The sequence below is a fragment of the Nycticebus coucang genome, chromosome 2, assembly GCF_027406575.1.
Source record: "Nycticebus coucang isolate mNycCou1 chromosome 2, mNycCou1.pri, whole genome shotgun sequence".
In the NCBI taxonomy this organism is placed as follows: domain Eukaryota; kingdom Metazoa; phylum Chordata; class Mammalia; order Primates; family Lorisidae; genus Nycticebus; species Nycticebus coucang.
In genome coordinates, this window is record NC_069781.1 from 2,040,933 (window position 1) to 2,068,906 (window position 27,974).

Sequence of the window (27,974 nt, forward strand, 5' to 3'; positions counted from 1 at the left end):
ACACAGCACACGCAGCACACACAGCTCACACAGCTCACACAGCACACACAGCTCACACAACACACGCAGCACACACAGCTCACACAACACACGCAGCTCACACAACACACAGCACACACAGCTCACACAACACACAGCACACACAGCTCACACAGCACACACAGCTCACACAACACACGCAGCACACACAGCTCACACAGCACACGCAGCACACACAGCTCACACAGCTCACACAGCACACACAGCTCACACAACACACGCAGCACACACAGCTCACACAGCTCACACAGCACACACAACACACACAACACACGCAGCTCACACAACACACAGCACACACAGCACACACAACACACGCAGCTCACACAACACACAGCTCACACAGCACACACAGCTCACACTCGCATAGCACACACAGCTCACACAGCTCACACTCGCATAGCACACACAGCACACACAGCTCACACAGCTCACACTCGCATAGCACCCACAGCACACACAGCTCACACAGCACACACAGCTCACACAGCTCACACTCGCATAGCACCCACAGCACACACAGCTCACACAGCACACACAGCTCACACAGCTCACATAGCACACACAGCACACACAACACACACAACACACGCAGCTCACACAACACACAGCATACACAGCTCACACAACTCAGACAGCACACACAGCTCACACAACACACAGCACACACAACACATGCAGCTCACACAACACACAGCACACAGCTCACACAACACACAGCACACACAGCTCACACAACTCACACACTTCACACAGCTCACACAACACACACAACTCACACAGCTCACACGACTCACACAGCTCACACAGCACACACACTTCACATAGCTCACACAGCACACACAACACAGCACACACAGCTCACACAACTCACACACTTCACACAACTCACACAGCACACACACTTCATACAGCTCACACAGCTCACAGAACACACAGCTCACACAGAACACAACTCACACAGTACACACAGCCCACACAGCTCAGCTCACACAGCACACACAGCTCAGCTCACACAGCACACGCAGCTCGCACAGCACACACAGCACACAGCTCACACAACTCACACAGCACACACAACTCACACAGCACACACAGCTCACACAGCACACACACTTCACACAGCTCACACAACACACACAACTCACACAGCACACACACTTCACAGAGCTCACACAACACACGCAGCTCACACAGCTCACACAACACACAGCTCACACAACACACAGCTCACACAACACACACAGCTCACACAGCTCACACAGCACACACAACTCACACAGCACACACACTTCACAGAGCTCACACAACACACGCAGCTCACACAACACACACAGCTCACACAGCACGCACAGAAGACACACTTCACAGAGGTCACACAACACACACAGCTCACACAACACACAGCTCACACAACACACACAGCTCACACAGCACACACACTTCACAGAGCTCACACAACACACGCAGCTCACACAGCACACACACTTCACAGAGCTCACACAACACACGCAGCTCACATAGCTCACACAACACACGCAGCTCACACAGCACACACACTTCACAGAGCTCACACAACACACGCAGCTCACACAGCTCACACACACGCAACTCACACAGCTCACACAACATACACAGCACACGTAGCTCACACAGCACACACAGCTCAGCTCACACAGCACACGCAGCTCACACAGCTCACACAGTACACATAGTTCACTGCACACACAGCTCACATATAACACACCTCACACCACACATAAAACACACATAACTGAAATCTACATACACCACACACTACATAATACATACATAACATACAACACACACATAATACACAACTCATACCACATGCCACACACACAGCATACACCATGCAACGCACACCACACACGTAATACTTAAAATACATAAATAGCACACGGCTCACATAATAATGCACACAATACATACCACAAATATGACACACACAACAGACAATACACAACACACAGACACTCCCCTCACCAGGGTCTGCAGAGCGCAGCCAGCCTGCCCAGGCCACCGTGTCAGAGTCAGGTGGTCTTTCCTCCAGCCCCGGCTGTGGGGCGGCAGGCAGCTCCCACACTCCAGCCACTGCTCTGGGAGGCTGGCAGAGGCCTTGGGGCTGCTCAGGACCTGGGGACTTGGATCCACACAGAGGTGACAGATGCAAGGATGGGACCAGGGTGACACAGTAGCCACAGTTTGGGATGATCTTGGGAGGAGGTGCCCTTGGGGAAGCCAGACGGGAGCACTGATGAGTGGGAGGAGGCCAGAGGAGCAGGCCCTGCGTCAGAGGAGCCACCTACAGGAAGAGGTTGCTGCTGGGCACTCCAACCTCTCAGCCCCCTGAAAAGCTGTCTGTTGGGCAACCAAGAACTGTGACCTTGCAGCCCACACAGGGAGTTTAGGAGATACTGTCTACCCTTGCCCAGGACAGATCTAAGACAAGCCCACAGAAATGGGGCAGCAGGACCCCGACAGCACACAGGACCTGCTCAGCACAGGACCCCAAGCCCGCCTCCTCCTGGTCCCCCCTTCCCCAGGCCTGGTCAGCCTCCTCCAAGACCAAAGTCAGCAATAACCAAGCCTCTGCTGCCACAGGCCACCCCAGCGCTGTACTCCAGATGGCTGCGGACAACCACAATCCAAGACACCCAGGCCCTATGCCCAGTATGTTCCCCAGGTGACAAGGAGGGCACTATCACAGCACAGAGCCAAGAACCCTTCCTCAGTACTACCTCCCCCGAGCCAAAAGCCCCCAAAGCAGTCACCCCGGGGAATGAACTTGCGGACAGACTCCCACATCAAGGACCAAAACCATCCTCAAAGGCTCAGAAGGTCCACTGGGATCACAGCTTCCATGGGAGTATGGCCATGCCAGGTGCCTTAGCCTTTAACTCACAACAGGGTGGGCCCAAGGAGCCCAGGCATTTGCCCAGTGAGGGTCCACTGGGAGTGTCCTTGTGAGCTGGCCCTCCTGGCCAGGCCAGCCTCCTCTCCCCACCCCACCCCCATAGTCAGGGAATAGACTTGCCAGGTGGGGCCAAATGTAGAACCATCTAGGGCTGGGCAGTGTTTAACCGGGACACTTAAGAGGAAGTTTGTTAGAAACAGTCTAGTGCCAGGCTGTGGGATTTGAGCCCAGAGGGAGGGCTGCCCAGAGGGTGGAGAGGGGCATTCCGCTCCAGGGCCTGCCTGGCTTTCTGGCAGAGGAGGCCCCCAGGCCTCAGAGGGAGCCCCCAGGTGGGAAGAAGCCACGTCCCTTGGAGGCAGCCAGAGGAATGGTGGCTCCTCTGTGCCTGGCTAAATGCGTGGAAAAAAGAAAGCAGAGGCCCCCTCCTCACCCGCGCCAACCCCCCAACCCCTTCCCCCAGGTGCTTGGGGCAGATTGGGCTGGGCTCAGGTAGAGCCCCCATCCCACTCACCGGCTGGAGGGCTCCAGGCCGCTCTCTCGTGGGGTCGCGGGAACCTCTAAGTGTAGCAGAGGGGGGTCGTTGCCAGGGAAACCGGGTGGCGTCTTTGCTGGCTCCTCCCGGCACTCCTCCGAGCTCACCTAGGTGAGCTGGGCAGGGTGGAGCCGCCTCCTGCCACCACTGTGTTGCTTAGGGCGGCAGGGGAGGGGCTGGGGCGGCCCAGAGACCCCAGAGCTGGCGCTGGGAGCTTCCCAGCCCGCTGCCCGTCCTGTCTGCTTCCTCCCCTGGAATTCCCAACCCTGCAGCCAGCAGAGCTTTCAGCCCGGAGCTGCTCTGGCTCCGAGCCAGGGTGGACGCGCGGGGCAGAGAACCCACCCACGCCCAGCGGCATCAAACTCAAACTCTGCAAAGCCACCCGCCTGCTGGGTGGGGTCGGGCTCCTCCGGGGAGCTCCAGTCTCCCGCACTCTGGCTCCTTCCGCATTAGGGTTTGTACTTCTGGGAGTTAGACTTCAGTTTTCCAACAGGGGCGCTAATCGGTGTGTAGAGCGGGGCATACTGCCCCGACTGCCGCCCAGCTCCGGTCGCAGGTGCCCTGGTGGGGCCCGGGGAGTTCCGGTAGGGACAGGCAGCCTGTCTGACCCAAGAAAACCCGGGGTTCTTCCCGGAGGGATTTATTGCATGCTGGGATGGTGCCAGCAGGTGGCGCCCTCTCCCCGTAGTGGCTGGGAAGTGACTGCCAGGCACTGCAGGTGGGCACGGATGGGGTCGCAGCCACTCTCCCACCCCCAAGAAGATGTATCCCTCCCACCCAGTAAAATGCTCTAGAAAGGCAATCCTTTGCCAAGAAACTAATGCTGGTGTTCAGAAGATTTGGAATTGGGGACAAAGACTGGCAGGCGGCCTGGTCACTGAACACTCAGGGGTGCCCCTGCCGGCTGGGAGCCGTTGGGGGCATAGCTGGCTCTGGATCCCTGGAGAGACATGGCTTCTCTGGACCAGAGCAGGATGCTCCACAGCAAGACTACGCTAGAGGTAGCTACCAGAGGGGATAGAGGGGGCAGAGGGCCTGGAGGGGAAAGCCCCTGCCGTCACCAGCACACGTGCTAGAGCTTGGCAGCCCCGCACCACCTACCTCAACCACCACAGGCCAGGAGGGTCCTTTGATTCCTGGCAAGAGCCATGACTTGGGCCCAAAGCATCTGGCACCTGAAGGTTTATTCCCATTTGTGGGCAGGGCTTGGGTATATACCATCCTGGGCAAGGTGCAAGGTCACAGACTGACTTTGTCTACCAACATCAGAGAGAGAAGTCCCCCTGGCCTGAGAGTTGAACAGCATCTGGAAGAAAGGGGTGGAATTTCTGCTGAGAGCTTCTGAACCATCCCCTGCTCACCTCCTCTCTCCCCCTTTGTGTCCCCAACAATGCTCCCAGGGGGCCACAGCAGCCCATCCCCATCCAGACTCAGCCCTCCCTGCCCCCCCTTCCAGTACAGCTCCTTGTCCCCTCAAAGTGCCTCCAATTGAAACTCTGTGATGACAAACGGAGCAGACCCCCAAATCACCATGAATCAAAGCAAGTTAAACATGTTTTTGTTAACAGGAAATGTGTGAATGCAAATGAGCCTCTGAGCTTTAAAACAGCTTTGCCCCCACCCCGGACTCCCCGGGACCCCGCACTGCAGAAGCCCCTGTGTCTCCTCCTTGGTTCTGGCACCCTGGCCTCACGTGTCTCCTCTGCCATGTTCTTCCTGAACTGTAGCTTCAGGGACACACAAGCCTCCTGGCAGAGGAGCCTGGCACAGTGAGCCTGGCGCTCCCTCTCCATCAAGAGGGTCAGAGCTCAGCACGTGGCTCAAGAGGCTAAGGCGCCAGCCACATACACCTGAGCTAGCAGGTTCATATCCAGCATGGGCCTGCCAAACAACAATGACAGGTGCAACCAAAAAATAGCCGGGCGTTGTGGCGGGTGCCTGTGATCCCAGCTACTTGGGAGGCGGAAGCAGGAGAATCGCTTGAGCCCAGGAGTTGGAGGTTGCTGTGAGCTGTAATGCCACAGCACTCTACCCAGGGTGACAGCTTGAGGCTCTGTCTCAAAAAAAAAAAAAAAAAAGAGGGTCAGGAAACTCACAAGCCACCAAAGTTAAGCCAGCGCAGGGTTAGGACCTGAACACAGAGTCCCACAAAGGCACTTCTACCTCTGCCATCTCAGGCCGCAGGCTCGGTGCCCTTCCTGACACTGTGACACTATGACACTAGAAGACACTTGCAGCTGAGGCTCTTCCCTGCACTCATCTGCTTCATAACCTGAGGAATCGGCCCCCAAAGCCTTGTCCAGGGTGTTGAGCTCAAGAGGGCGTATAGTATTCCTAAGGCATCCAGAGCACTGCAGGGGTCCAGACCCATCAGCCCTCTGTGGGAACTACTCCCACTGGGGCCTGGGGCCAGCCCCGGCTCCAGGCTCAGGCCGAGGCCCCCACACTCTCCAGCAGGAGCAGCCAATGCCCCAGGCAGACAGAGGCCCCACAACCTGACATTTTCCCATTGGGGACAGCTCTAGGCAGGTGCCACCTGTGGCCCTGGCGTTGCTCAGAAGAGCAGCCCCTGCTGTCTCCGTGTGGCAGTGAGGCCCCAGCAAGTGCCACCCTTGCAAGGTCAGTGGAGGACAGCCCTGCAAACCAGGGGTGATTACAAATGGCAACAGAGATGAAGGGGTCTTGAATAACAGAGGCCAGAGGGTGAAGCTTAAATGCCAAGAGCCAGGAGGTTATAAATAGCACAGTTAATGGTGGAGTCAGAAGAGTATCCCCCTCAGAGAGCTGCAGAACTGACAGAACGTGGTGTCCCTGGGCAGAATATATAGGCAACTATGTGCTGCACCAGCAGAATCAATTAAGGATAGGGGACTCAGGAGGGTGCAGTGGCTCACGCCTATAATCCTAGCACTCTGAAAGACCAAGGCAGGTGGATCTCTTGAGCTCAGGAGTTCGAGACCAGCCTCACCAAGAGTGAGACTTCATCTCTACTAAAAATAGAAAAACTAGCCAGGTGTCGTAGTGGGTGCATGTAGTTCCAGCAACGCGGAAGGCTGAGACAAAAGGATCTCTTGAACCCAAGAGTTTGAGGTTGCTGTGAGCTCTGACTCCATAGTAGTCTACGGAGGGCAACAAACTGAAACTCTGTCTCAAAAAGGAAAAAAAAAAAAAAAAGAAAGGATGGGGGACTGAGAAGTTGAGGTGGTTGCCCCAAGAAAAAGTCACAATCTTTGTTCAAGTTAGGACCTGAGCCAGTTTTCAGACCTGGAACTGGCAGACTGGAGAGGTGGGGACAAGATGCCTGGTAATGACGTCCCCAGCCCTTCTCCACGGGGGAAGGGGACCACCAGACACTGAAGGGCTGCGGGCTCGGTTGACATGGACACCCAGAGACTGGAGACACCCTCACAGATGGCGCCTTTGTACATGTGGTGACTGATGGGCCCCGGCCCAGAGAGCATGGTCAGGGAGGACATATTTGGCTGTTGGCATCATCACGTTGGATCCCTGGTCTGTGGGCTCAGAGCTACTGTTGTGATTGTGTGGGGAAGGTTACAGGAAGCCTAAGAAATGACTCCCCTTCCTGGCCAAGAGTGTAAAGAAAACCAGTTTCTGTCTGGAGGAGAGCGAGGGCAAAGTGGAGGGCCATCCTTGAGGACCCAAGATGCAGGGTTTGATCTCATCACAGCCCTGCTGAATCCCTCAGTCTGGTCCCTATTAAGCTGAGCAGATGCTAGACGGCAACCATGGACTGCTGGGAGCCTGGTGAGCTCAGAGTCAGAGGTGGCTTCTTCCCTGGTGTGGGCTGCAGTGGCTGCAAGGACAAAGCCAACACCTGTGGTGTGGCACATTCTCATCGTGACCAGACATGGCAGGTATTCTGGACATGACACAGACAAGCCCATGTACTGAAAGCTCTGCCCCAGGGCCGTGTGTGACTCTCCTGCCTGGACCATCTGGACATACTTCAGAGCATCACGTGGACTGCTTCCGTCAATGACATCATGTTGCTGGGCCTGCCGAGCAGGAGGCCTCAGAGAGATATGCACGCCCAAGACCATGGTTGCCTCAAGTGGCAGTGGCATGCCTAATGCTCACTCACCAGGCTGTGATGGTTGGAAACTCGGAGAGAATCTGAGGCCTGGCATGTCCGTAAAAACCTCACAGCTTCAGTGGTCACGGTATGCCCAGGGTTCTCCTCCAAAGCAAAGCACAGATCCTTGCTCCTCCCATGACAGGGAAGGAAGTTCAGATCCTGGTGGCCTGTTTAGAGTCCTGGGAGGTGGCCCAGTGCATATCTGGGGCTATGGTCTTCCATTTACTGGATGACAGGAAGGCTGCCAGCTATGAGCAGGACCCAGAACAGCAAAGACTGAGCAGCAGGTCCAGACTATAGGGCAAGGAGCCCCGCCCAGGCCCAGCGAGCTGGGAGGAGTTTGGGTGCAGAGCCACAGAGCAGCCCTGTACATGGCAGATCTGGGGAAGGGTGTCTGGCGGGGTTTATGGCAAGCCCCAGAGGGAGATTCACGGCCTGGGCCCCTGGGGTTGGAAGAAAGGTTCACACTTGGCAGTAGAGCTATTGAGGACCAAATGTATGTGTCCCTCAAGATTATATATTGAAGCTATAACCCCTAGCGTGGCTATATTTGGAGCAAGGAAGTAATTAAGGTTAAGTGAGGTCATAAGGGTGGGCCCCTGATCTGAAAGTGTTAGCGTCCTTAGAAGAAGCACCAGAGAGCTTGCTCTTGCAACCCCAGAACCCAGGAAAGGCTGTGAGTGGACACAATGAGAAGGTGGCTCTCTCTGTGCCAGGAAGAGGGCCTTCACCAGAAACCAAGTCAGCTAGAACCTTGATCTCTGACTTGTAGCCTCCAGGGCTGTGAGGAATAAATGTCTGTTGCTTTAGCTGCCCAGTCTATGGTGGTTTGCTGTGCAGCTCAGGTAGACTGAGGCACACACCTTTTGAACACTAAGTTCTGGGGTGCTACTGGATCCCAGGAGAGCCCCACCTGGCCACGTGTGAGTACAAGGTGGCAAAGACTGTCTGTTGTGAGCTGAGTCCAGTCAGACACACCCAACCACCAGGCAGGCCCAGCAGGAGCCGCTGTGAGATGGAGTGGGTGCATCAGGACCAAGCATGGTGAGGGCAGAAGGCAGAGCCACAGAGCAGGTGCCCCATCCCCATGGCCCTGGCTGTCCAGAGGCCTCACAGGACCAGCTGGAAGGGGAGGGCTGGCCCGGCTCAGCTAAGCATGGGAGACAGAGATAGAGATTGCAGGTCAGTCTCCCTTGAGGAGCTCCCACAAGGTCATGGTGAGGTCAGCCTTTGGGGGAAACCCTGCCACTGCCCTGGCTATCCCTAGTACAGGAGGAGGGTAATGGCCAGAGGGGAGAATGTAATGGAGTCATGGGCAGTAGCATGTGGCCTCACAGGCTGGTCAGGGACCTGAAAAGGAGAAGGTTGAACATCCAGAGAAGGAGATCTGGGCAGAGGTGTGCAGATGGGGACATGGGAGTGGGAATGGTGCATCACAGTCACTGCTGCCAGAGAGAATCTCAGATACTGAAAACTAAGCACACAGCACTGCCAGCCCCACTGTGAACTCTGACACCACAGCACTCTACCTATGGAAGGCCCCACAAACACTGTGGCCACGGTGGCAAAACAGATGTGAGGACTTGGAGGGACTGAGCTCTGTCCAGCTTTACTGCTGCCTCCAAATGCCCAGTCATCCAGAGGCTGGCACCAAACCCTGGGAGGGCTGCATGCTTGGGGAGCCCCGTCACCCACACTGGGCCACTTCTGTTCCAGATACATTTTCTGGGTATGAGTTTGCCTTTGCACTACAGGGCCCCAGCAGCACCCACCGTGAAGGAGTGTGGAGTGTCTGAGTGTCCAGCATGGGCCCCCAAAACATTGCATCAGACCATGTTCAGGAAAGGAGGCAGGGAGTGGGCCAGAGACCTTGGACTCACACACTGCACTATCCAAACCTGTAGGTGGCCACCCAGTCCAGCTGCAGGGCACTACCTGGCCAAGAGAGAGTGCCCTGCTTCCAGCGGTGCACGCCTCAAGCCACAGAACTCCACGTGTAGCCATGTCCTGCACAGGAAGGCCCCATGGGCCTGGAGCCCAGGCATGGAAGCAGGTAGGTCCCATTGCCGTCTCTCCAAAGGCCTATGGAGACTGGTGCGTCTCACCCACATCTATGGGCCCTGCACACTGGGGGGACCCACAGCCACTTCCTCAGTTTCCTGCAGGGAGGAGGCCTCAGAAATGCGGAAAGCTGCTCTCCAGTGTTGATCCCAGTGAGTGAGGAGTGGTCTGTGGGGAGCTGGAGGCCTCAGAGGGAGTAGGAGGCCCTGCTGCAGGAGCCCGTGCACCCAGACTCCACCACACTGCACCCATTGGAGCTCGGCCCGACCCAAGACAGGGGTGAGGGGTGAAGGGATGAGAGCAAACTAGTGGCTCTGAGGGTGGGGGGTGTTGGCTCCAAACCTGCAGAGCTTCCTTTTGGGTTGGTCAGACACCCCTAGAGATGCCTCCACTTTCCTGCCTAGGGAATGGGGTGCTGTTTGGTGGGTAAGAGCCCCCCAAAGGGCTAGGTGCTGTGGCTCCCATCTGTAATCCCAATACTCTTGGAGGCGAAGGCGTGTGGATTGCTTGAGCTGAGGAGTTTGAGACCACCTTGAGAAAGAGTGAGACCCCATTTCTAAAATTAGCTGGGCATTGTGGCTGGTGCCTGTAGTCCCAGCTACTTGGGAGGCTGAAGCAAGAGGATCACTTGAGTCCCCAAGTTTGAGGTTGCTGTGAGGTACAACATCACAGCACTCTACCCAGGGTGACAGAGTGAGACTCTGTCCCAAAAATTAAAAAAATAAAAAAAAGGGCGGCGCCGGTGGCTCAGTGAGTAGGGCGCCTGCCCCATATGCCGAGGGTGGCGGGTTCGAACCCAGCTCTGGCCAAACTGCAGCAACAACAAAAAAAAATAGCCGGGCGTTGTGGCGGGCACCTGTAGTCCCAGCTGCTCGGGAGGCTGAGGCAAGAGAATCGCGTAGGCCCAGGAGTTGGAGGTTGCTGTGAGCCATGTGAGGCCACGGCACTCTACCGAGGGCAGTACAGTGAGACTCTGTCTCTACAAAAAAATAAAAAAATAAAAGAGCTCCCCCCAAAGGGAGAAATCATCTGGTTTTCTGTTTGCCTTGGAGGGTCTTCGCAGGACTTGGGACAGCAGGCTTGCCCTCCTATGCAGTGCAACAGGTATGTCCCCAGCATTCACAGCACCCCTCGTCTGCCAGGTCTGGTGGGGCATGGGGTCGAGGGAGGTCAGAACAAGCCCCCACGGGTCAAATCCACCTGTGCTCTCTTCCTATGTGCCCTGCCTGCTCCCACCAGCCCTGGGGACATAACCCAGGTGACAAAGCCTGCAGCTACCAGTGAGTGTCCCAGGAATGCCACATGACCTGGTATCCCACGGTGCCGTGGGTGGTATGCAGCTTCACGTGGCCCTTAAACTATTTCCTGGGCTGCCTGTCATCTCCAACGAAGTGCTCAGGCCCTTGGGGGTGGGACACACTGTTTCCTCCTGGGCCCATCTACCTGGTCTGCAGTCTCCACCCTCCAGGATGGGCAGTGGGTGATGCTGTCATGGGGCTTAGGGCAACAGGAAGGAACACAGGTCCACAACTGAGGGAAAATAAGCTCTTTCTCAGGGCAACAAGATTATTTGGAAATGGTGATAAAACCAAGTGTTCTTTTCATTTGAGATTATTAAGAAACAGTGGTGAAACTGGGTGTTCTTTTTATGTAAGAGTGTGTGTGTATGTGTGTGTTTGGGTCTCCCTCCCTCTCTCTGTCCCCCTCTGCAGTTTGGAACCCATCTCAGAGCTTGGCCCAGAGCCATCAGGTCCCCAGGTTGGGTTCTGTCCCTCTCCCAGCCCCAGCCAGGCCCTGCAGGAGCAGCTTGCTGGGGAAGGGGCCCAGGGAGGTGGCAGCAGGAGAAAGCCAGGGGTCAGGAGGCTGGGGGCTGCCACACCCATCTCGGGGACATTCCAACCCACTCCCCCACACTGGTAAATCTCAGCAGAGGCTCGAGGCTAGTGTCCTGTGGAGGCCCGTGGGCCAGTGTCCTGTCCCTGGCTGCCTTTCCTGCCAGGCCCTCACCACGGGGACCACACCATCCTGGAGTCTCCACCTCTTTCCAGAGCCCAGGATCCCACTCTCAGGACTCAGCCAAGAACTTTGCAACTGCGGCACTATCCCTGCTGTGAGGATCATCCAGGACGAGAGGTCAGGAACAGGGAAAGACTAGAGTCAGGGAAAGCTTGGTTTCAGCTCCCCAAGGCCTGTTGGCCAGGAGACCTTGGATGAGCCACTGTTGTGTCCTCATCTGTAAATCGGGAGTGTGGATGAATGGTGTGGTGCATGCCAGGGAAGGCTAAGTGACCATGGGCAGGTAGAGCAAGGGGCCATAGATGGAGGTGGTACTGACCATGACTTCCAATGAGCAGGGCTCTGGGTACACTGGAACCAGTACTAACCCTGGGCACTTCAGATGCAGCAGCTAGGCTGGCTGCCTCAAGGGGCACTGGGAGGTGGTGCCTCCCCTGGACAGTCTGCTGAAGGCCTGTCTACATCCCTCCCTGCTCCCTGTGTGTGTGTGTGGAGGGGGGAGCTGGAAGGATGCATCCAGAATGGGAGGGATCCATCCTCTAATATCTTCCCTCTAATATCTCTTTGGGAATCAGGCCTCTAGGGGAGCACACTGCCTGGCTGGAAAACAGGAGAATTTACAAGGTGGCATGTAATGAGGTGACCAGGTGAGCACAGGCAGCAAGTGCCTGGGAGGCCGGGCAGAGGGACAGCAGAATGGACAGGAGCAAGGGAGTGTCCAGTGCTAGTGGTGATGAGAGCTGGTGCCCCAAGGACACCTCTTCTCCATGCAGGCAATGTGTGTTGGATTTGTCACCTGGAGCCTGTCCTTGTCACATTCCATCTCATGAGGCCCTCTTCATGGAGTATCTCGGCAGAAGAAAGTTGGGTCCCTGGACAGAAGATGAAGTTGGTCAGGGATGTGTCCTCACTCCAGCCAGGACCAACACAGGGCCCAGTAGGGCCTAGCACAACGGCAAGGGCAGCGTCAGGCCAGCAGCCTTCCCTGTGTGCCCAGTACTGGACCCCAAGCTTCATTGACCCCTCATGACTTGCAGGTTGGGAAGCCCCATGAACCCATGACAGAGCTGAGGTTCAGAGAAGAAAGCACTTGTGCTGGGTCATACAGTGGTGGGAGGAGACAGAGCCTGCCAACTTGGGTATCTCTGTGGCTCTGACACAAAGGTGAGATGCCACAACCCGGTCTCCCTGTTTCGAGGAGGGAGGAAAGAAGATGCTCTCCGGTGGTGGCTGCTATGTGGCCACGAGGTCCCCATTCACATATGGCATTCACAGGACCTCATGGTTACCAGGGCCCTGGCTGCCAACTTGGGGTGGCTGCTGCCAGCCCTCCGTGGGCCTCCCGCCACCCATAGAGCCCCTGCCTTCAAACAACATCAGTTCAGGGTGCCCAGTCCAGAGATGGAATCCTGGGCCTGCTCTCTGCTCAGGGCCACGGCAAACAAGCGTGGTGCCAAGCCAGCCCCACTGTCCACCCTGCCAGTGGCCAGCAGCCTGGGCTCAGGCTGCAGCAAGGCTGGTCTGGCTCCTCCAGTTCTGGGGGGAAGGCCAGTGGGATGGTTGCAAGCCTGACGATGGCTCCAAGGCACAGATGGTTCTCATTCTCCTTGGCCTCTTCCAGTGGATAAAGTAAAGTAGCCAGCAGGCGCAGCCCCTGGTTAGCTTGTGTTTGTTTTAATTTCTATTTCCCTTTGCCTGAAGCCACTGTCCTGTGGGCTGCGTTTTGGGGAGGGTCTGGCCAGGGTGGCCTTGGCCTGTCCTTCACGTGGGGCAGCTCTCCCTGGGAAGGGCGGGTACAGGGAGCGCTCCTAAGGAATGTCACCCACTTCCTGCTTCTGTCCTACCCTGGGTCACAGCGGCCTTTCAGGGATTTGGAGTCTCCTGACTAGACCAGGGGTGATTGGGATTCCCAAGGAGCAGGACAGAACCAGACAGAAGCCTACTGTGCACCCACACAAGCACCTAGCTGGCTGGGGCAAGGGCCGGTGACAGCACATCCCACGTCCAGGCCCAGGGACTCCCAGGAATCAGGGGAGGGGTAGGAGGGGCAGAGTGCTAGGCACCCTGGGTGGGGGCACAGCCTGGCTACTCTGCCTGGACCCATTCCACCTCTGCGCAGGGCCGTCCCAGGAGAAGGCAGCCAGTTGCACCCCACTTCTCAGATGAGGTTGGGAGGGTGATGTGGTTACCCAAGGTCTCAGAGGTGCAAGTGGTTAGGTGGAAGTTTGCCCGTGGTCCCACAGGTCCAGCATCAGTGCCCCAGATTTGGCTAAAGCAGGCAGCCAGACATCTCCTGGCCTGGCCTGTACATCCTGCCAGAGGTCAAGAAGCGGGAGGCAGCACTGGGCTGGACAAGCGGGGCAGACGACCATCAATGGGAGGGGCGCCTGCCCGCCGAAGGCCAGCGGGCCCAGCAGGCTCAAGGTGCAGGAGTGTGGAAGAGGGGGTCCCCTACCCTCCCCTGCCTCCCGCCGCGCCCCTCTCCCAGCCTGGGTTCTACCCGCCGGTCCGCGCCCCCTCCCCGAGCGGCGGCGGTGACATCACGGCCACGGCGGCGGGAGGGGCGGCGGCGCCCCGCGCACATCACTTCCTCGGCGCCTCCCGCGGGGGAGGACGGGCGGGCAGACGGAGGGACGGACACAGCGCGGACGCAGGACCAGCGGGCGCAGGGACGGCGGCGGCGCGGGGGCGCTCCCGGCTCTCGCGCGTCCCCGACCCATGGCGGGCTCGGCCCCACCCGCGGCCGACGAGCTCCCGGGCCCGGCCACCAGGCGCCTCCACTCCAGGTAGGACTGGCGGGCTGCTGGAGCGCCGCGGAACAAAGGCGGCGGCGGCGGCGCGCGGCGTGGCCTGGCGCCCTCCCCCGGCGCGGGCGCGGATGGGCGACCCCTCCGCCCGGAGCCCCACTGGTGGGGGGGCGGCTTCAGGGGCGTTGGGATGGGTGTCAGCCTGCAACCGCCGCCGGTGCCAAGGGGACAGGGGTAGCAGAGGCGCAGCTTGTCCGCGGGGCTCTCCTGGCAGCTGGTCGCGTGCCTCCAGGAGTTTCCCTCCCAAGCCTGGCATGCCGTGACACGGTAGGCAGGGTCACCAAAGGGACCTGCTGTCAGGGATGGGCCCCGTCCCCCACCAACCATCCCCAAGCTGGGCCCAGTGGGACCAGGAGAGGTCGGAGCTAGTCAGCCAGAGAGGGGGTGTGTACCTGCCTGAAAAGGCACCTGCCCTGGGGACAGATTCACAGATGATTTCACAGGTGATTCCAGCGGTCTGGGCTCCTAGCTCCACGCCCATTGTGATGGCTAGGAGGCCCAATTTCCACCTGCATGCCTGCCTAGTGACTCCCAGCATGGAAGATGTTCCCCCAGGTGGTGCCAGGGCCCAGCCCAGGCAGGCACATGGTCCCTCACTTCGGGTGGGGCACTGCCAATTGGCCCAGGCCTCAAGCCAGGCCTTGCGGGCCTGAGGCCCAGAGAGAGCAGGCCCTGCTTCCCAGAGTGGGACTCACAGTCTCTCAACTCCTAGGGACACCACTGTGCTGGTGGTTCTCTCTCTGGCCATCTATAAAACCTGGTGGCCTCCTAGCTGGGGCCCTGGGCTACTACCGACCCTTTGGGTGCCCTGGCCTGGCCCCCAAGGATTCTTCAGCTCCAGCCAGTCAGTATAGCAGCCAGCAAACCTCTGCTGGGCACCCCCACCAAGCAAGATGAGGAGCTGGTTGTGGTGAAAGGAGACCTTGCTGCCCCCGCCCACTCAGAGCTACCAATCAGACACAGCCCCCATTGTGTGGTCTAGGCTGGAACTGAGCCCCTGGATGGTTGGGGGAGGGTGTGAGAGGTTTGCTGCAGCTGATGCTTGGCCTGCCCTTGGGGATTCCCTCCACAACCCGTGGGAATCTGCCCCGGGGTGTCTGTTTGGTGGCTGAGCGGGTGCAGCTGTGGGTGAGGGGCCCAGAGCCTGAACCCTGGGAGGCCCTTGCATAGCTAAGCAAAGGAGGCAGGCTAAGGTTCCAGAGGCTGGACCTGGGAGCCTCAGGTCCCGTGGGGACTCGCCAGACAAGATCGTGGTCTGAAGGAGCCAGCCCTGGGCAGAGACAGTGCTCAGAGGGGCCACTCAGAGAGGCCCTAGGCCCAGGCTCATATCCATCCAAAGGGAAACCCAAGTTGAGCTTGAAGGGTTGAGCTAGGCCTGTGAGGAGGCCCTGTAGAGGCCTGTGAGGAGACCAAACCGTGGGTCTTCAGTGAGGTTTGGGCAGGCAACTCCTGGTCACAGCTGGCCTCAGGAGGGAGGCAGGAGGGTTGGGCATGGAGTGGACCAAGGGGAACTGTGGGACTGGACAGGAGGGACCTCTACTGGCAGATCCAGCAGACTCCGGCCACTGGTGGGAGGAGAAAGTAGAAAAGTTTTCTTTTCCCTTCTGAAACCCTGTGTAACCCTGTCAGCCTGGAAGTTGAGGGCCGTGAGCAGCCTAGCACGTGGATGTCCTGGTGGTGGACAGGATCCATATAGTCTGAGAACTCCTCATGTGGCTGTTTGGGGGGTGCTCAGTGTGGTAGAGATACCTTGGCGCTGGCCCAAGGTCCCCTCTGCCTTGCCCTCCCACGTCCCACAGCAACATTCCTGCCTGGTGAGGACACTTCAGTTTTTATGGAATGGGGGCTTGGCCGGGCGCTGCGTGTGGAGAGCACCACTGGGAAGGGCCATGATTGTGCCTGTGAGCCTACCAAGTCCCCAAGTCTCAGGAAGCAAAGCATCTGGGGGTTAATTTGCCTGTACCTGGGCCCCCTTCCCTAGAGCAGGGGCTGGGAGGGGATGGGCAGTGGGCTGAGAAGGCCCCTGAATGCAGGGAGACCCTGGGGAGTCCTCCCCTGACCTCCCTTCAGGCCAGCAGCTAAGTGTTCCCGCAGGGCTGGGAAGGGGAGGGGTGTGGCAGAGCAACAACCTTGGGTAGATGCACCTCCAACTAGCAGCCACCGCCACCCCTCACTCCATCTTTCATTTCCGGAGGCCCCCCTCCCTAGGGACCACTGTCCCTGCAGGACCTCTGGGAAATGATGGCCTGTGGGTGGCCCTTGTCCTCCACTATCCCAGCTCCCACCATGCTGGCCTGGCTTCTCCTCTCCCCTCCCGTCAGCCCCACCATTGAAGGGCAGTCAGTGTGGTTTCCTTCTGGGGGGTCTACTGGGGGAAGGGTTTGGGGAGAAGGAGCCAGTAGTGAGCTGGGGTCTCTTGGCATCTGCCCAGAGTGTGGGTGACACAGCCCTAGAGACAGGGGTTGGGCTGGTTCAGTCCTAGAGATGGGGGCAAACCTGGCTCAGTTACTGGGGAGTGGGCTCAAAAGACCCCGTGCATTGGGAACTGGGTGCTGGCTTGAGAACCGGCCTTGGTGTTGGGTACCAGAAAACAGCATGAAGAGTTTTGGGGTTCAATCTGTCGACAGGGCCTGGACAAGGAGGAGGTGGTCCAATTCCTGCCCTGGCCCTTTGATCAAGCTGTCCTGCACTGGACAAGTGGCCAGCCGGAGTGGGAACCCCTGAGCCCACAGGGCCGCAGCAGAGGGGAGAGTGCCCAGGGCCTAGAGCCCCTCCCTCCCATCCTTGGCTCCTGGCTCTACTCAGACCCTGGCTGCCCCCTGGCTTCCTTGGGTCCTGAGCTGCTTAGCCTGGGACCCCCCTCCCAGCCCATCACAAACAGCTGGAAAGGACAGGTGGCCTGCTGAGGGGGTGTCTCTGAGCTGGCTTTGGTGCCCCCAACTCTGAGTTTCCCTCTTAGACCGGGGAAGGTCCCACTGTCCAGGCTCCTTCTGGGCTACAGGGGCTGGAGGAACTAGGGGCCGTGCCAGGCAGGCGGCCAGGGGCTCGGGAAGTTTGAAGAAAGGAGCTGGGCTGGGGAGGGGGTCTGTGCCTCCCAAGCCCCTGCTAACTGAGGCAGCGGCCTCACCCAGGCCCTGTGTGACCCTGACCCTGCTTAGGCCTGGGCCCTGAGCTCACCTTGGCTGGTTGGGGAGGGCAAACACAGGCCACCAAAGCCCGGGGGAAAGGGGACAAAGCACAATAACAAGGATTTCATGTTTAGGTCGGTTGCCCCTGCCCCTTGCTGGCACCTGGCTGGAGCCCGGGAGATTGCCCTGAGGGGAAGGGGAGGAGGTCCAGTGCTGCCCCTGCCCAGGTTGCAGCTCCCAGCCCTGGGACCGCCCTCCTGGTGCCAGGCAAGGTGGGGAACCCAGCTGCCCCGTGGCCTCTGCCTGCCTCACCTGCTCTGCCTGGCTTCACTGGCCCACATTCCATGTGCTTTTTCCCCTCTCCCACACCATCCGCGACCTAGCACCTGATGTGTGCCCAGCTCCCCAGTGATCACAGGTCTCCTGCTCCCTGCCTATCACCAGGAGCAGCCAGGATCCCCCGCCCCCTCCTGGGCCTGCTGACATCCGCTTATCTGGCCTGAGCTGATCCCTTGATCCATGGCAGTCCCAGGAGGCCTCAGAGCACCTGCTGGAGGGCCTGGGGTCTCCTGTGGTGCTGGCCGTTGAGCCTTCAGCCCACCACCCTGGGTGGAGGGAACAGGAGAACCCTGAGGCTGGCACACCTCCACACCCCCTTGCCCCGTGCCATAGCCTCCCGCCATGGAGGGCCAGCCCCTGGCCCTGAGTCTGGCGGAGAAGGCTGTGTGCAAGGTGGTGTATGGCGCCCCACGGCCCCGCCCACTGCTGCTGCCTGTGGGCCTGGAGCTCTGGCTGTACGTGCAGAAGATGCGCAACCTACAGAGGAAGAGGTGCGGGGCTGGGGGCGGCAGGGCGGGGGGCACCCACGGGGTGTCTGTCTTGGACACACACCCCCGTGCCTCTCCAAGGTGTCCCCCCACTTTGAACCGGATCCTCTGCCAGAGGGTCGGTGTACCCATGCTAAACACTCCTGGGGCATGCTCCTCCCTGGACTTCTGGGCCCCAGGCCATTCCTACACTAGAAGCTTCCTTTGCTGAGAGCTGAGGGACCAGAGAGAGGTGGGAGGCAGCTCCCCAGGCTGCCCAGTGTGTTCCCAGCTCAGCCTGCACCAGGCTTCAGACCTGAGTCCTCTCCTGTGCTTACCCGGAAGGAGGGGGCAGGGGTCATGACAGGCCACTGGGCAAACAGCTAGGCAGGGACAAAAAGGCCTTAATTAAAAAGCCCTGTGTGTGGCGCTGACTATAGGAGTAGGGCTCTTGGCCAGTTGCCATGGTGACCGTGGGCTCCTGCGACTGATGTGGCATCCGGGTGGCCCTTCCCCGAGTGCTCAGCTGGGTACCTGCCAAGGAGCACAGCAGGTTGTAGGTGGGTGGCCCAAGTGTCTGGCCTTCTGGTCTCAGGGCTGTGTCCTGACCCTCAGCTCTCTGAGAGGCCACCTAAGCTCTGCCAGTCTCTGGGGAAGGCAGGGAAGTGGTGGAACTAGAGGATTGGAGCCTGCTCCCCAGGGTGGTGGCCCCGATGCTGGGTGAGAGTATAGCTGTTCTTGATATCTCCCTGCTACCCCGAGCTGTGGGCCTGCCCCTGTTTGAGAACACTGAGCCAGGCCCATGTAGGTGCCATACCCTGGTTGGGTCCTGGAGAAGGGAACTCCCTCCCTGGGTCCTGCAGCAGGCAGGCTGGGGGGGAACCCCCAGCGTGGGAGCGGTGACTGCTCTGGGCAGGACATAGCGTAGGCGCTCAGTGAGCACCAGTGAGTTGGAGGGTGGCCCAGGGCCCCTGGGCAAGGCAGGGCCAGTCTGAAGCAGGCCCCGGGGGGTCCCAGAAGCCTGGCTGGCTCAGGCAGGGCCTCTCCTTCCTCCTGTCTGAGCATTCTGCCTAAGAGTTCAGGGCTGCTCTGAGGCTCATGACCTGGGAAAGTCTAGAAGGGTGGACTGGGCAGAAGCCCACTCCAGAGGGGCCCTAAGAGGGGGGATGGCAATCCTGCTGGGGACTGGGCACTGCAGTCTGGGGCACAGCAGGGGTCTCCCCAGCAGAAATCTCTGAGCCCATGGGGTGCCAGTTTCCAGGCCAGAGGGGACTCGTCCACCTGCCCAGGTCTGTCCCTGTGGCACCATTACCTTGGGAAAGTTAGAAGTGACCTGTTTGCTTGACAAGGCAGGATTAAAGTGATCGGGCCTTGTGGTTTCTGTCAGAGGGGCATTTGGTTAAAGTAGCAGAGAAATATCACCCTGGACAGCGCTTTCTTTTTTAAGGAAGTCCACTGCTTTTTCTCCCAGTCACTCCTGATCATTACACTGTTCTAACATCAGAGAGGAGGGCCCCGTACCTTGGGTGCCACGGGAGCTTTGGATGTGGTCATTTTTAATTACTTGTAGCTTTTCACAAATGCTGGTTGTATCAGAAAGTAAAAGAAAGAGAACAGGAATGAGGGGGCTGGCCCTGGGCTGGCGGCTGAGCGTGCCCCATCCTTGATGGGTCCTCTCTGGACTGCCACTTCCAGGGACCACCCCTACTGCCCTTGCTGAGTCCCCCTAGCCACTCACTCTACACCCCCAGGGGCACCCTGGAGATGGGGCACTCTGCTCACCCCATGGCATCCATGGGCTGTGCCTCCCACTAACAGCTATTCCACCCCTGGTGGGAGCAGCATGGAGGAGGAGACCCAGCTTCCCAGGGCAAAGCATCCGGCCAGGGCCTGCAGCAGCCTGACCAGTGACCCCTCCCCAGTGGCCGAGTCTGAGGGCAGCTCATCTGAGGCCCTGGGTATAGGGACTTCAGGGGGCTGTGCAGGGCCCAAGGATGAGGAGCTTCTCTGCCTGAAGGTGAGGGGATAGGGGCTGCACAGCCTTCAGCAGGAACACCAGGGTCCCCATGGGGGGCCTGGGCCCTTCGGGCTGACCATGATTTTTCAGGGCAGGAATTGGAATTCACCCTGGGACATGGCACCATTCACATCCCCCACAGTAGCGCTGGGGAGTGCAGTGTGGTGGGAGCAGCTGTGTCAGGCCGGTCCTGGCCAGCAGCCAGCGAGTCTGTCTCAGCTCTGTGTAGTGGGGACCCAGCGTGGACAGCTGGGAGGATGGGGGTCCTTCCCTGGGATGCAGGATGGGCCGAGGCTTGGACCAGGTCTCACCTATGTTGCCTTGACCAGCTCACCCTCCTCCCAGAGCCTCAGTCATCCACCTTAGAAGGCCACAGCCACCAGGTGATCCCCTCGGCCTGATGGGCTGGAGTTCAGGGAGGTGGGGTATAGAGACTGCCCCTGCTCCCTGGAGCTTGGCCAAAATCAAGCACTGGCTGCTGGGGCCTGCGGGCCTCACTGTGGTCAGACTCAGGCCTTCCCCCAGCTATGGCGAGGGCCAGGCAGGGAGGTCTGGGCAGAGGGAAACTGGGGAGCCTTCAAGACCTCCCAGGGTCCAGAGCTTCTCAGGGCTATGTGTCCCCAGCCTGCACACCAAAGAGAGGCTTAGGTCTGTGAGCACAGGTGTGGCACAGGCCCAGGGTTCCCCAAGCTGAGGGGCACCATCTGTAGTGATGCCTAGAGCATGGCCAGGCGAGGGTGGGCTGTGACCCCCTGTCTGTCTGCCCAGGATGGAGGCATCGTGTCTGGAGCTGGCCCTGGAGGGTGAGCGTCTCTGCAAGGCTGGTGACTTCAAGGCAGGTGTGGCCTTCTTCGAGGCTGCAGTGCAGGTGGGGACTGAGGACCTGAAGACGCTGAGTGCCATATACAGCCAGCTAGGCAACGCCTACTTCTACCTGAAGGAGTACGCCCGGGCACTGCAGTTCCACAAGCATGACCTACTGCTGGCCCGGTGAGTACAGCCTGCAGGGCCCAAGGCTCGCCTGCTGACCAGCGCCTGGCCAGGTAGTAGGTGGGGAGGGTGGTTCCAATGTGAGGATCATGCCAGCTCTCAGGGCCCCTCTGACCTGGAGAGGGTCTGGGAATCCTGCAGGGCCCCCCCACCTATGACTGGGTCCGTGTGTGGGTGTGAGAGCAGGAGGTGGGACCCAGCACTCCGTGTATCTGAGTACACGTGCGTATCTGGCCCAGAGCACCACCCAGAGATTGGGCCACTCCCTGGTTGTGGGGACCCATGTGTACTCCTAGCCACCTGCTCTGTGATGCGTGGTCCTTCCCTGGGGACTCCCTGCTCTCCTTGGGAGCTCCAAGCCCCAGCAGGCTCATGGCCCCCTCCCCATCCACCCTGGCCTCAGGATCCTAAGTGCCTCCAGGACTGCCCAGTCTGAGCCAGCAGGACCACCTTGCTCATTCCCTGCACGATCCCTCCTCCCACTTCTCTCCTCATCTTCCTTCTCCCTCCTCCTCACTCTCCTCTCTCCACTGCTGTCCTGACCGCCCAGGGTCCAGAGCTTCTCAGGGCTATGTGCCCATCAGCCCTGCTCACACCAGCCCTGCCCCACTGGGCAATGAGCCCCGCATCATCCTCAGTCCCCTGTCCAGTGTCTTGTGCCAGCAGCATGCAGCAAATATTCACTGAATGAGTTATCGGAATCTTAATTTCCCACTGCCAGGCTCCCCAGCTGTCCCTCGAGTCCTCCCCAGCCCCTAATAGCTGCAAGCCTCAGGTGAGTGCAGCCAGGTCCTGGGCTCCCATGTGTAGCTCACATCCCTTCTGCAGGTTCTGCAGGGGTGACCCCCAGACCTGGCCCAGCAGAGGAACTGGTCCTGAGCTGGACACACTGCTCCAAAACTGCCCTCAGGACCTCACCTGCCCAGCATGACCCCCTGGCCAGCGTCAGCCTGGCCTCTCACTCACTCCTTCCCTCCAGGACCATCGGTGACCGCATGGGGGAGGCCAAGGCCAGTGGGAATCTAGGCAACACACTCAAGGTCCTGGGCCGATTCGATGAGGCTGTGGTCTGCTGCCAACGGCACCTGGACATCGCCCAGGAGCAGGGGGACAAGGTGAGGGGTTGGCCCCTGGCTGTTTGCCCCTCCTCCCCTGCTCTGCACCTTGTGTCCAGAGCCGAGTGTGGGCGGGCAACACCACATTCACCTATCTACCCCATGGGAGAGAAGATGAGGAGGTTGGTTCCCTAGACTCTGAGTGACTTGGAGAGTCCTGAGCCCTCAAAACTGAGGGTACCCCCAGTTCACGTTGACACCACAGGGCAGAGACCTGGCCCATCTTCCACACTCGGCTCTGTGCCTCTTCTTGCTGACATCCCCCTGAGTCTGTCAGCACCCCCAGTCACTCCACATGGCATCCAGAGGGAGGCAGCATGGCTGTGGGAAGAGGCCTGGGCAGGACAGGTTGTAAGACCATGGTAGTGACCACAGCAACAAAGCAGGCGCAGGTCTTGTCCTGGGATGGACACTCCACCTGCCTTCTGGGCTGACCTCTACTATAACCCTGAAATGAACACTTTTACTCCCTAGTACCAGCAGGAAAACTGAGACTAGAATTGCCCTGAGTCACATAGCCAGAGGCAGCCTGGCCAGGCTGGAGGCCTCAGCATCTGGCCCTGGGCTGGAGCTGTCACCCTTGGGCATCAGAGAAGGACAGAGATAAGGGCCTGGCCACTTCAGCTACCCCAGTTGGCAGAGAAGGGAGAGATTAAGCAGGGTCTCCTATGTCCCATCCTCAGGGCCTGACCCACCTTAGTGCCTGTGACTCAGTGAATGGCCAAGGTTCTTGCCATTGGGGCCAAGGACAACAGGCCAGGTCCTTGACACATCCCCAAGGCATATCCCATACCTCGGTGCCGCCTGTAGGTCGGGGAGGCCAGGGCTCTCTACAACATCGGCAACGTGTATCATGCCAAGGGCAAGCAGCTGTCCTGGAGCGCTGCACAGGACCCTGGGCACCTGCCGCCCGACGTGCGAGAGACGCTGGGCCGAGCCTCTGAGTTCTACGAGTGAGTAGGGCAGCCTGCGGGGCACCCCCAGTCCACACCTCCCACAACCCACGATGGTAGACAGTGAAGGCCCCTCCTCCACCCACACCTGCCAGTGAATGGGGGGACCAGAGCAAGCCCTGTACCCTGAGAGCGACATGGCTGGCACTGAGGGAGTCCACCCTATGTCTGCTCTTTCGGGTGGGCCGGAGAGGGCCATGTAGAAACCATAGCATCTCCTGGCTGGGGCGGGTGGAGATGGGGGCTGAGAGGAACACAGCTCAGATGGACTCGGCCTCCAGGAGGAACCTGTCCCTGGTGAAGGAGCTGGGCGACAGGGCAGCCCAGGGCAGGGCCTACGGCAACCTGGGCAACACCCACTACCTGCTGGGGAACTTCACAGAGGCCACGGCCTTCCACAAGGAGGTGAGGCGCAGTGGAGGGTAGTGGGCCTTGAAAGTGGGGTGGGGTAACATGTCCCGTGGAGCTCCGGCTTCCTCTGCACTTGATCTCCTGGCTCTTATCTGCTCCCCTGGATATACAGACATGGGCCAGCAATCTGGGCAGGCTGGCAGCACCTGCCCATGCTTGTTGGGACCCACCTGGGCCTTGGATCTTCCTCCGCAGCGCCTGGCCATTGCTAAGGAGTTTGGAGACAAGGCGGCCGAGAGGAGGGCCTACAGCAACCTGGGCAACGCCCACATCTTCCTGGGGCGCTTCGATGTGGCCGCTGAGTACTACAAGTAGGACCCCACCCCAGGAAGAGGGAGGGCCTGGGGGTCTGGGTGCGGAGGCAGGGGTCTGACAGCTTCCCTAGGAGCTGAAGGGCAGGTGGACTGAGCTCCCAGAGGTCTCCGGCCTGTGCCAGGCTCTGAGCCGTCTGCCTCCTGCCCTGAGTAGCAGAGCAGTAGCCTCCAGGTAAGGCCTGGGTTGTTAGCTCTGGGTCCTGTACTCAACCCCAGACAGCCCATCTTGGGGCCTGAGTGGTGGGCCTCACTGTCCCCTTTCCCCCAGAGAGGAGCAGTGGCTCAGGGTGGTCAAGAGACTTGCCAGAGCCTGGCAGGAGCCCATATCGGTCTGGGTCCAGTGGGGTCTGATACTTCATCCCTCTGAGGCCCCAAAGAGACCGCACTGGGACCTGGAGAGCAGAGGGCAAGCCTCTTTTCCGCTGCCCAGCCTGCCCCAGGGGTGACCCTTGCCCTCTATGCAGGAAGACGCTGCAGCTGTCACGACAACTCCGGGACCAGGCGGTGGAGGCACAGGCCTGCTACAGTCTGGGCAACACCTACACACTGCTGCAGGACTATGAGCGTGCCGCCGAGTACCACCTGCGCCACTTGCTCATTGCCCAGGAGTTGGCCGACAGGTGCGGGCATGCACGTGGGGTGGGCAGGCGGGGCTGGCCCAGAGGGCCCTCAACAGCTCCTGCTGGCCCACTGGGCTGAATTTCAGCAACCAGGCCAAGTCAGTCTGGGTCCAAGCCCCCACTCTGCCACAGAGCACAGGGTGACCTAGGTGGGACACCCCTAGGCCTCTGCCTCCCCACCCATCAGTGGTGGATGACACTGCTGTGGGTCTGAACTAGACTGTGGATGTTGGTCTGGCCACTCACAGCACCCCTGGCAGGAGCTGAGGGAGCTTAGCCCCCCTCCCCTGCACTCAATCCACTGCCCTCCCCCTGCCCCCCACTGCATTCATGTAAATGGCAGCTTCTAGAGAGAGAAAGGCAGGCCCCAGGCTCCTGAGACACCCCTACATGCAGGTATGGGAGGGCCAGGGCCCAAACAAGGGAGGTAGAGCTGCGGGCCAGTGGCTCACAACTGGTGGAAGGAGTGATCTTCTAAGGCAGTGGTTCTCAACCCTCCTAATGCCGCAACCCTTTAATACAGTTCCTCAAGCTGTGGTGACCCCCAACCATAAAATTATATTCGTTGCTGCTTCATAACTGTAATTTTGCTACTGTTACGAATCGTAATATAAATATAAATCGTAATATAAATAAAATATGCAGGATGTATTTAAGCAACCCCTGAGAGAGGGTCATTCAACCCCCAAAGGGGTCACAACAAACAGGTTGAGAACTGCTGTTCTAAGGGCTGCCCCCAACCCCACCAGAGGCCTTAGAGTGGCGCCAGGTTGTCCTGGGAGCGGTGATAAAAATGTTTTGGAACTAGATGGAGGCAGCGGTCACACTACACGAGTATGTTAAGTTTAGGCCAGGTACATTTCACATCAGGTCTAAAAATCAACTACCCAAAGTACAGAGTCGGGGCCTTCCAAGAGTGGAGAGAGCCTCGCCAGCCACCAGGTGGCGGGAGAGGCCAAGGCCGCCAGGAACAGCAGGCCGGCCAGCCGGAGCAGGTTGGTCCCTGCAGGCAAAGCCCACCCAACAGCTTAGGTGTGATGCGCTGATCCTCCGACTATTGGTGCTTCTCCCCAACGGTGGCAAGATCTGTGGGTGATCCTGGCTGGGGGAGTGTCTTCCTCCCATCCTATTGATGCCTCTTGAGCCTGTGGGTCCCTGGTGACCCCCAGGACCAGGCAATACTGCCCACTCAGGTCATGGGTGTGACACCTAACATCACATCAGGACCCTGACCACCAGGAGGCTTGGGGACTTGGCATGGGGTGCAGGGCTGGAGAGGGCAGCCATGGACTCTGTCCCCCTGTCTGGCAGAGTGGGCGAGGGCCGGGCGTGCTGGAGTCTGGGGAACGCCTATGTGTCCATGGGGAGCCCGGCGCAGGCCCTGACCTTTGCCAAGAAGCACCTGCAAATCTCCCAGGAGGTGAGCCAGTGCCCGCCCTCTCCGACCGTGCCAGGCCCTCTCTGCCCCAAGTATGCCAGGACTATCCCTTCTATCCTTGGCTGTTGCAGCCATTGGCCACCTGATCCTTCAGAGGCCTGCTGGCTTCATGTCTGCTGCCCTTAGCTGGGTACCCTCTTGGGAAGCTGAGTCTCCTTTTCCTGGAGTGGGCCCTGCCCACCAAGACCCTCCTACTGTGGTGAGGGTTGGGGCATCACACATGAACTCTGGGCCTGCCTGGGTCCTGGCCTGTTCTTATGGCACCTCACTCCACTGCACCTTTAGGAAGCATCCCCAGTGACAAGGCCACTGCTGCCAGACACCTCCAGGCCTGTCTGTGTTAAAGATGGATCTGTGTGAGAAGTAACTGGGTGGGCGAGGCTTGCAGGCACCTAGATATAGGTGGGGAGGGCCAGGAATGCTCAGGCCAGCAGAGGTCCTTGTCTGGAGACCTCCACCAGGGATCCTGAAGCCTCCAATGCCTCCGGGGCCCCTTGCTGCAGCTGTGCTGTGCCCACTGTCTCCTCCACTTGACTTGAGTTTGTTCCTGGGCAAGCAGATGCCCTGGGATGGTCCCCCATCAAGCCTCAGAATGCGAGTCCGGGCTGGCCAGCCAGGCCAGGGCCAGGTTGATGCCCACTGGAGGACCCCATAAGGCACAGGGCCAGCTCCCTCAGGCCCAAGCATTTCTGAGGTGGGACTAAAGCTACTTGGGACACAGGAGACACCTTGGCTAGGAACAGAGTCCCGGACTCTACCTTTAGGGCCACAGTGAGTCTTGGTTCCTCAGAGGCCCTAGGGTCAGTGGCCAGCCCTGGCAACCCAGTGAGCCAGGCACAGGTGTGCTGGGAGCCACGGATGTCCCTTTGGGAGCCCCTTGCAGGGTCCCCCAGCCCCACTTGCCCACTGAACCACCCCTGCTGGCTACAGATCGGGGACCGCAATGGGGAACTCACAGCCCGCATGAACGTCGCGCAGCTGCAACTAGCACTCGGCCGCCTGACCAGCCCAGCAGCTGCAGAAAAGCCTGATCTGGCGGGCTACGAGGCCCAGGGTGAGTCGTCGGGCTGGGGGTGGAGGAGTGCAGTGCCTTATGGGTACAAACCTCAGCCTGGGCCATTGCCAGACCTCATCTGGCTAGGGCATGGTAGGAGGGACACCTGTGGGAGGGGGCGGCAACTCTCCTTGATGCCCCTTGGACAGTGCCAGCTTCCCTGCATGTGTCACAAGGAGAGTTAACAGAGGAGTTCAGGAAGGAAAGGGTGACCCTGTCCCTGGGCATCCGGACACCTTTTCGGCTTAGCCATTGTGCTGGTCTGGGAGAGAGATTCAGACCCCTGTCCGGTGCTCAGGAGCCCACGGTGGGGCTGGAGGCTGAGCAGATAGACTGCCAGGCAGTATGTTGAGCAGGGTGAGGGGGCCTCAGGATCAGGAGCTGGGGAAGGGGCACGGTAGGAATGGGTATCTGGGAGGCAGAGCCAGCCGCAGGGGCGCAGGGGCTCAGCGGCTGGCCCAGATGCTGTTGGAAAGCCCAGTTCTTAATTGTCCTTGGGCAGCAAGGGCCTGCGATTGCCCTGGGCCCCTCCCTACCACGTACCTGGTGGCACCACAGGCCTATAGCAGAAGGATAAGAGATGGCTGCCCGCTGCCCCCAGCTGCTCTGGCCTCAGGGCAGTCAGTGTCATTACAGAGC

The 27,974-nt window shown here is 59.3% G+C and overlaps 1 protein-coding gene across 4 annotated transcripts in view; it reads left to right on the forward strand.

Annotated features, from left to right (window-relative positions):
- The first annotated feature begins 14,247 nt into the window (after positions 1–14,247).
- Positions 14,248–27,974, forward strand: part of GPSM1 (G protein signaling modulator 1) — a 28,253-nt gene continuing 14,526 nt past the window's right edge. Inside the window, exons 1-9 of one of the 4 annotated variants that reach the window (XM_053557708.1) lie at positions 14,248–14,468; positions 21,209–21,430; positions 22,410–22,545; positions 23,356–23,498; positions 23,780–23,903; positions 24,105–24,220; positions 24,688–24,843; positions 26,155–26,263; positions 27,212–27,335. In XM_053557708.1, coding sequence (XP_053413683.1) covers positions 14,401–14,468; positions 21,209–21,430; positions 22,410–22,545; positions 23,356–23,498; positions 23,780–23,903; positions 24,105–24,220; positions 24,688–24,843; positions 26,155–26,263; positions 27,212–27,335 — 1,198 coding nt within the window. In that variant the 5' untranslated portion in view covers positions 14,248–14,400. Of the gene's footprint in view, positions 14,469–18,283; positions 18,448–21,208; positions 21,431–22,409; positions 22,546–23,355; positions 23,499–23,779; positions 23,904–24,104; positions 24,221–24,687; positions 24,844–26,154; positions 26,264–26,381; positions 26,481–27,211; positions 27,336–27,974 lie in introns of those variants that run through there. The other 3 variants (XM_053557697.1, XM_053557755.1, XM_053557718.1) reach the window with 3 other exon arrangements.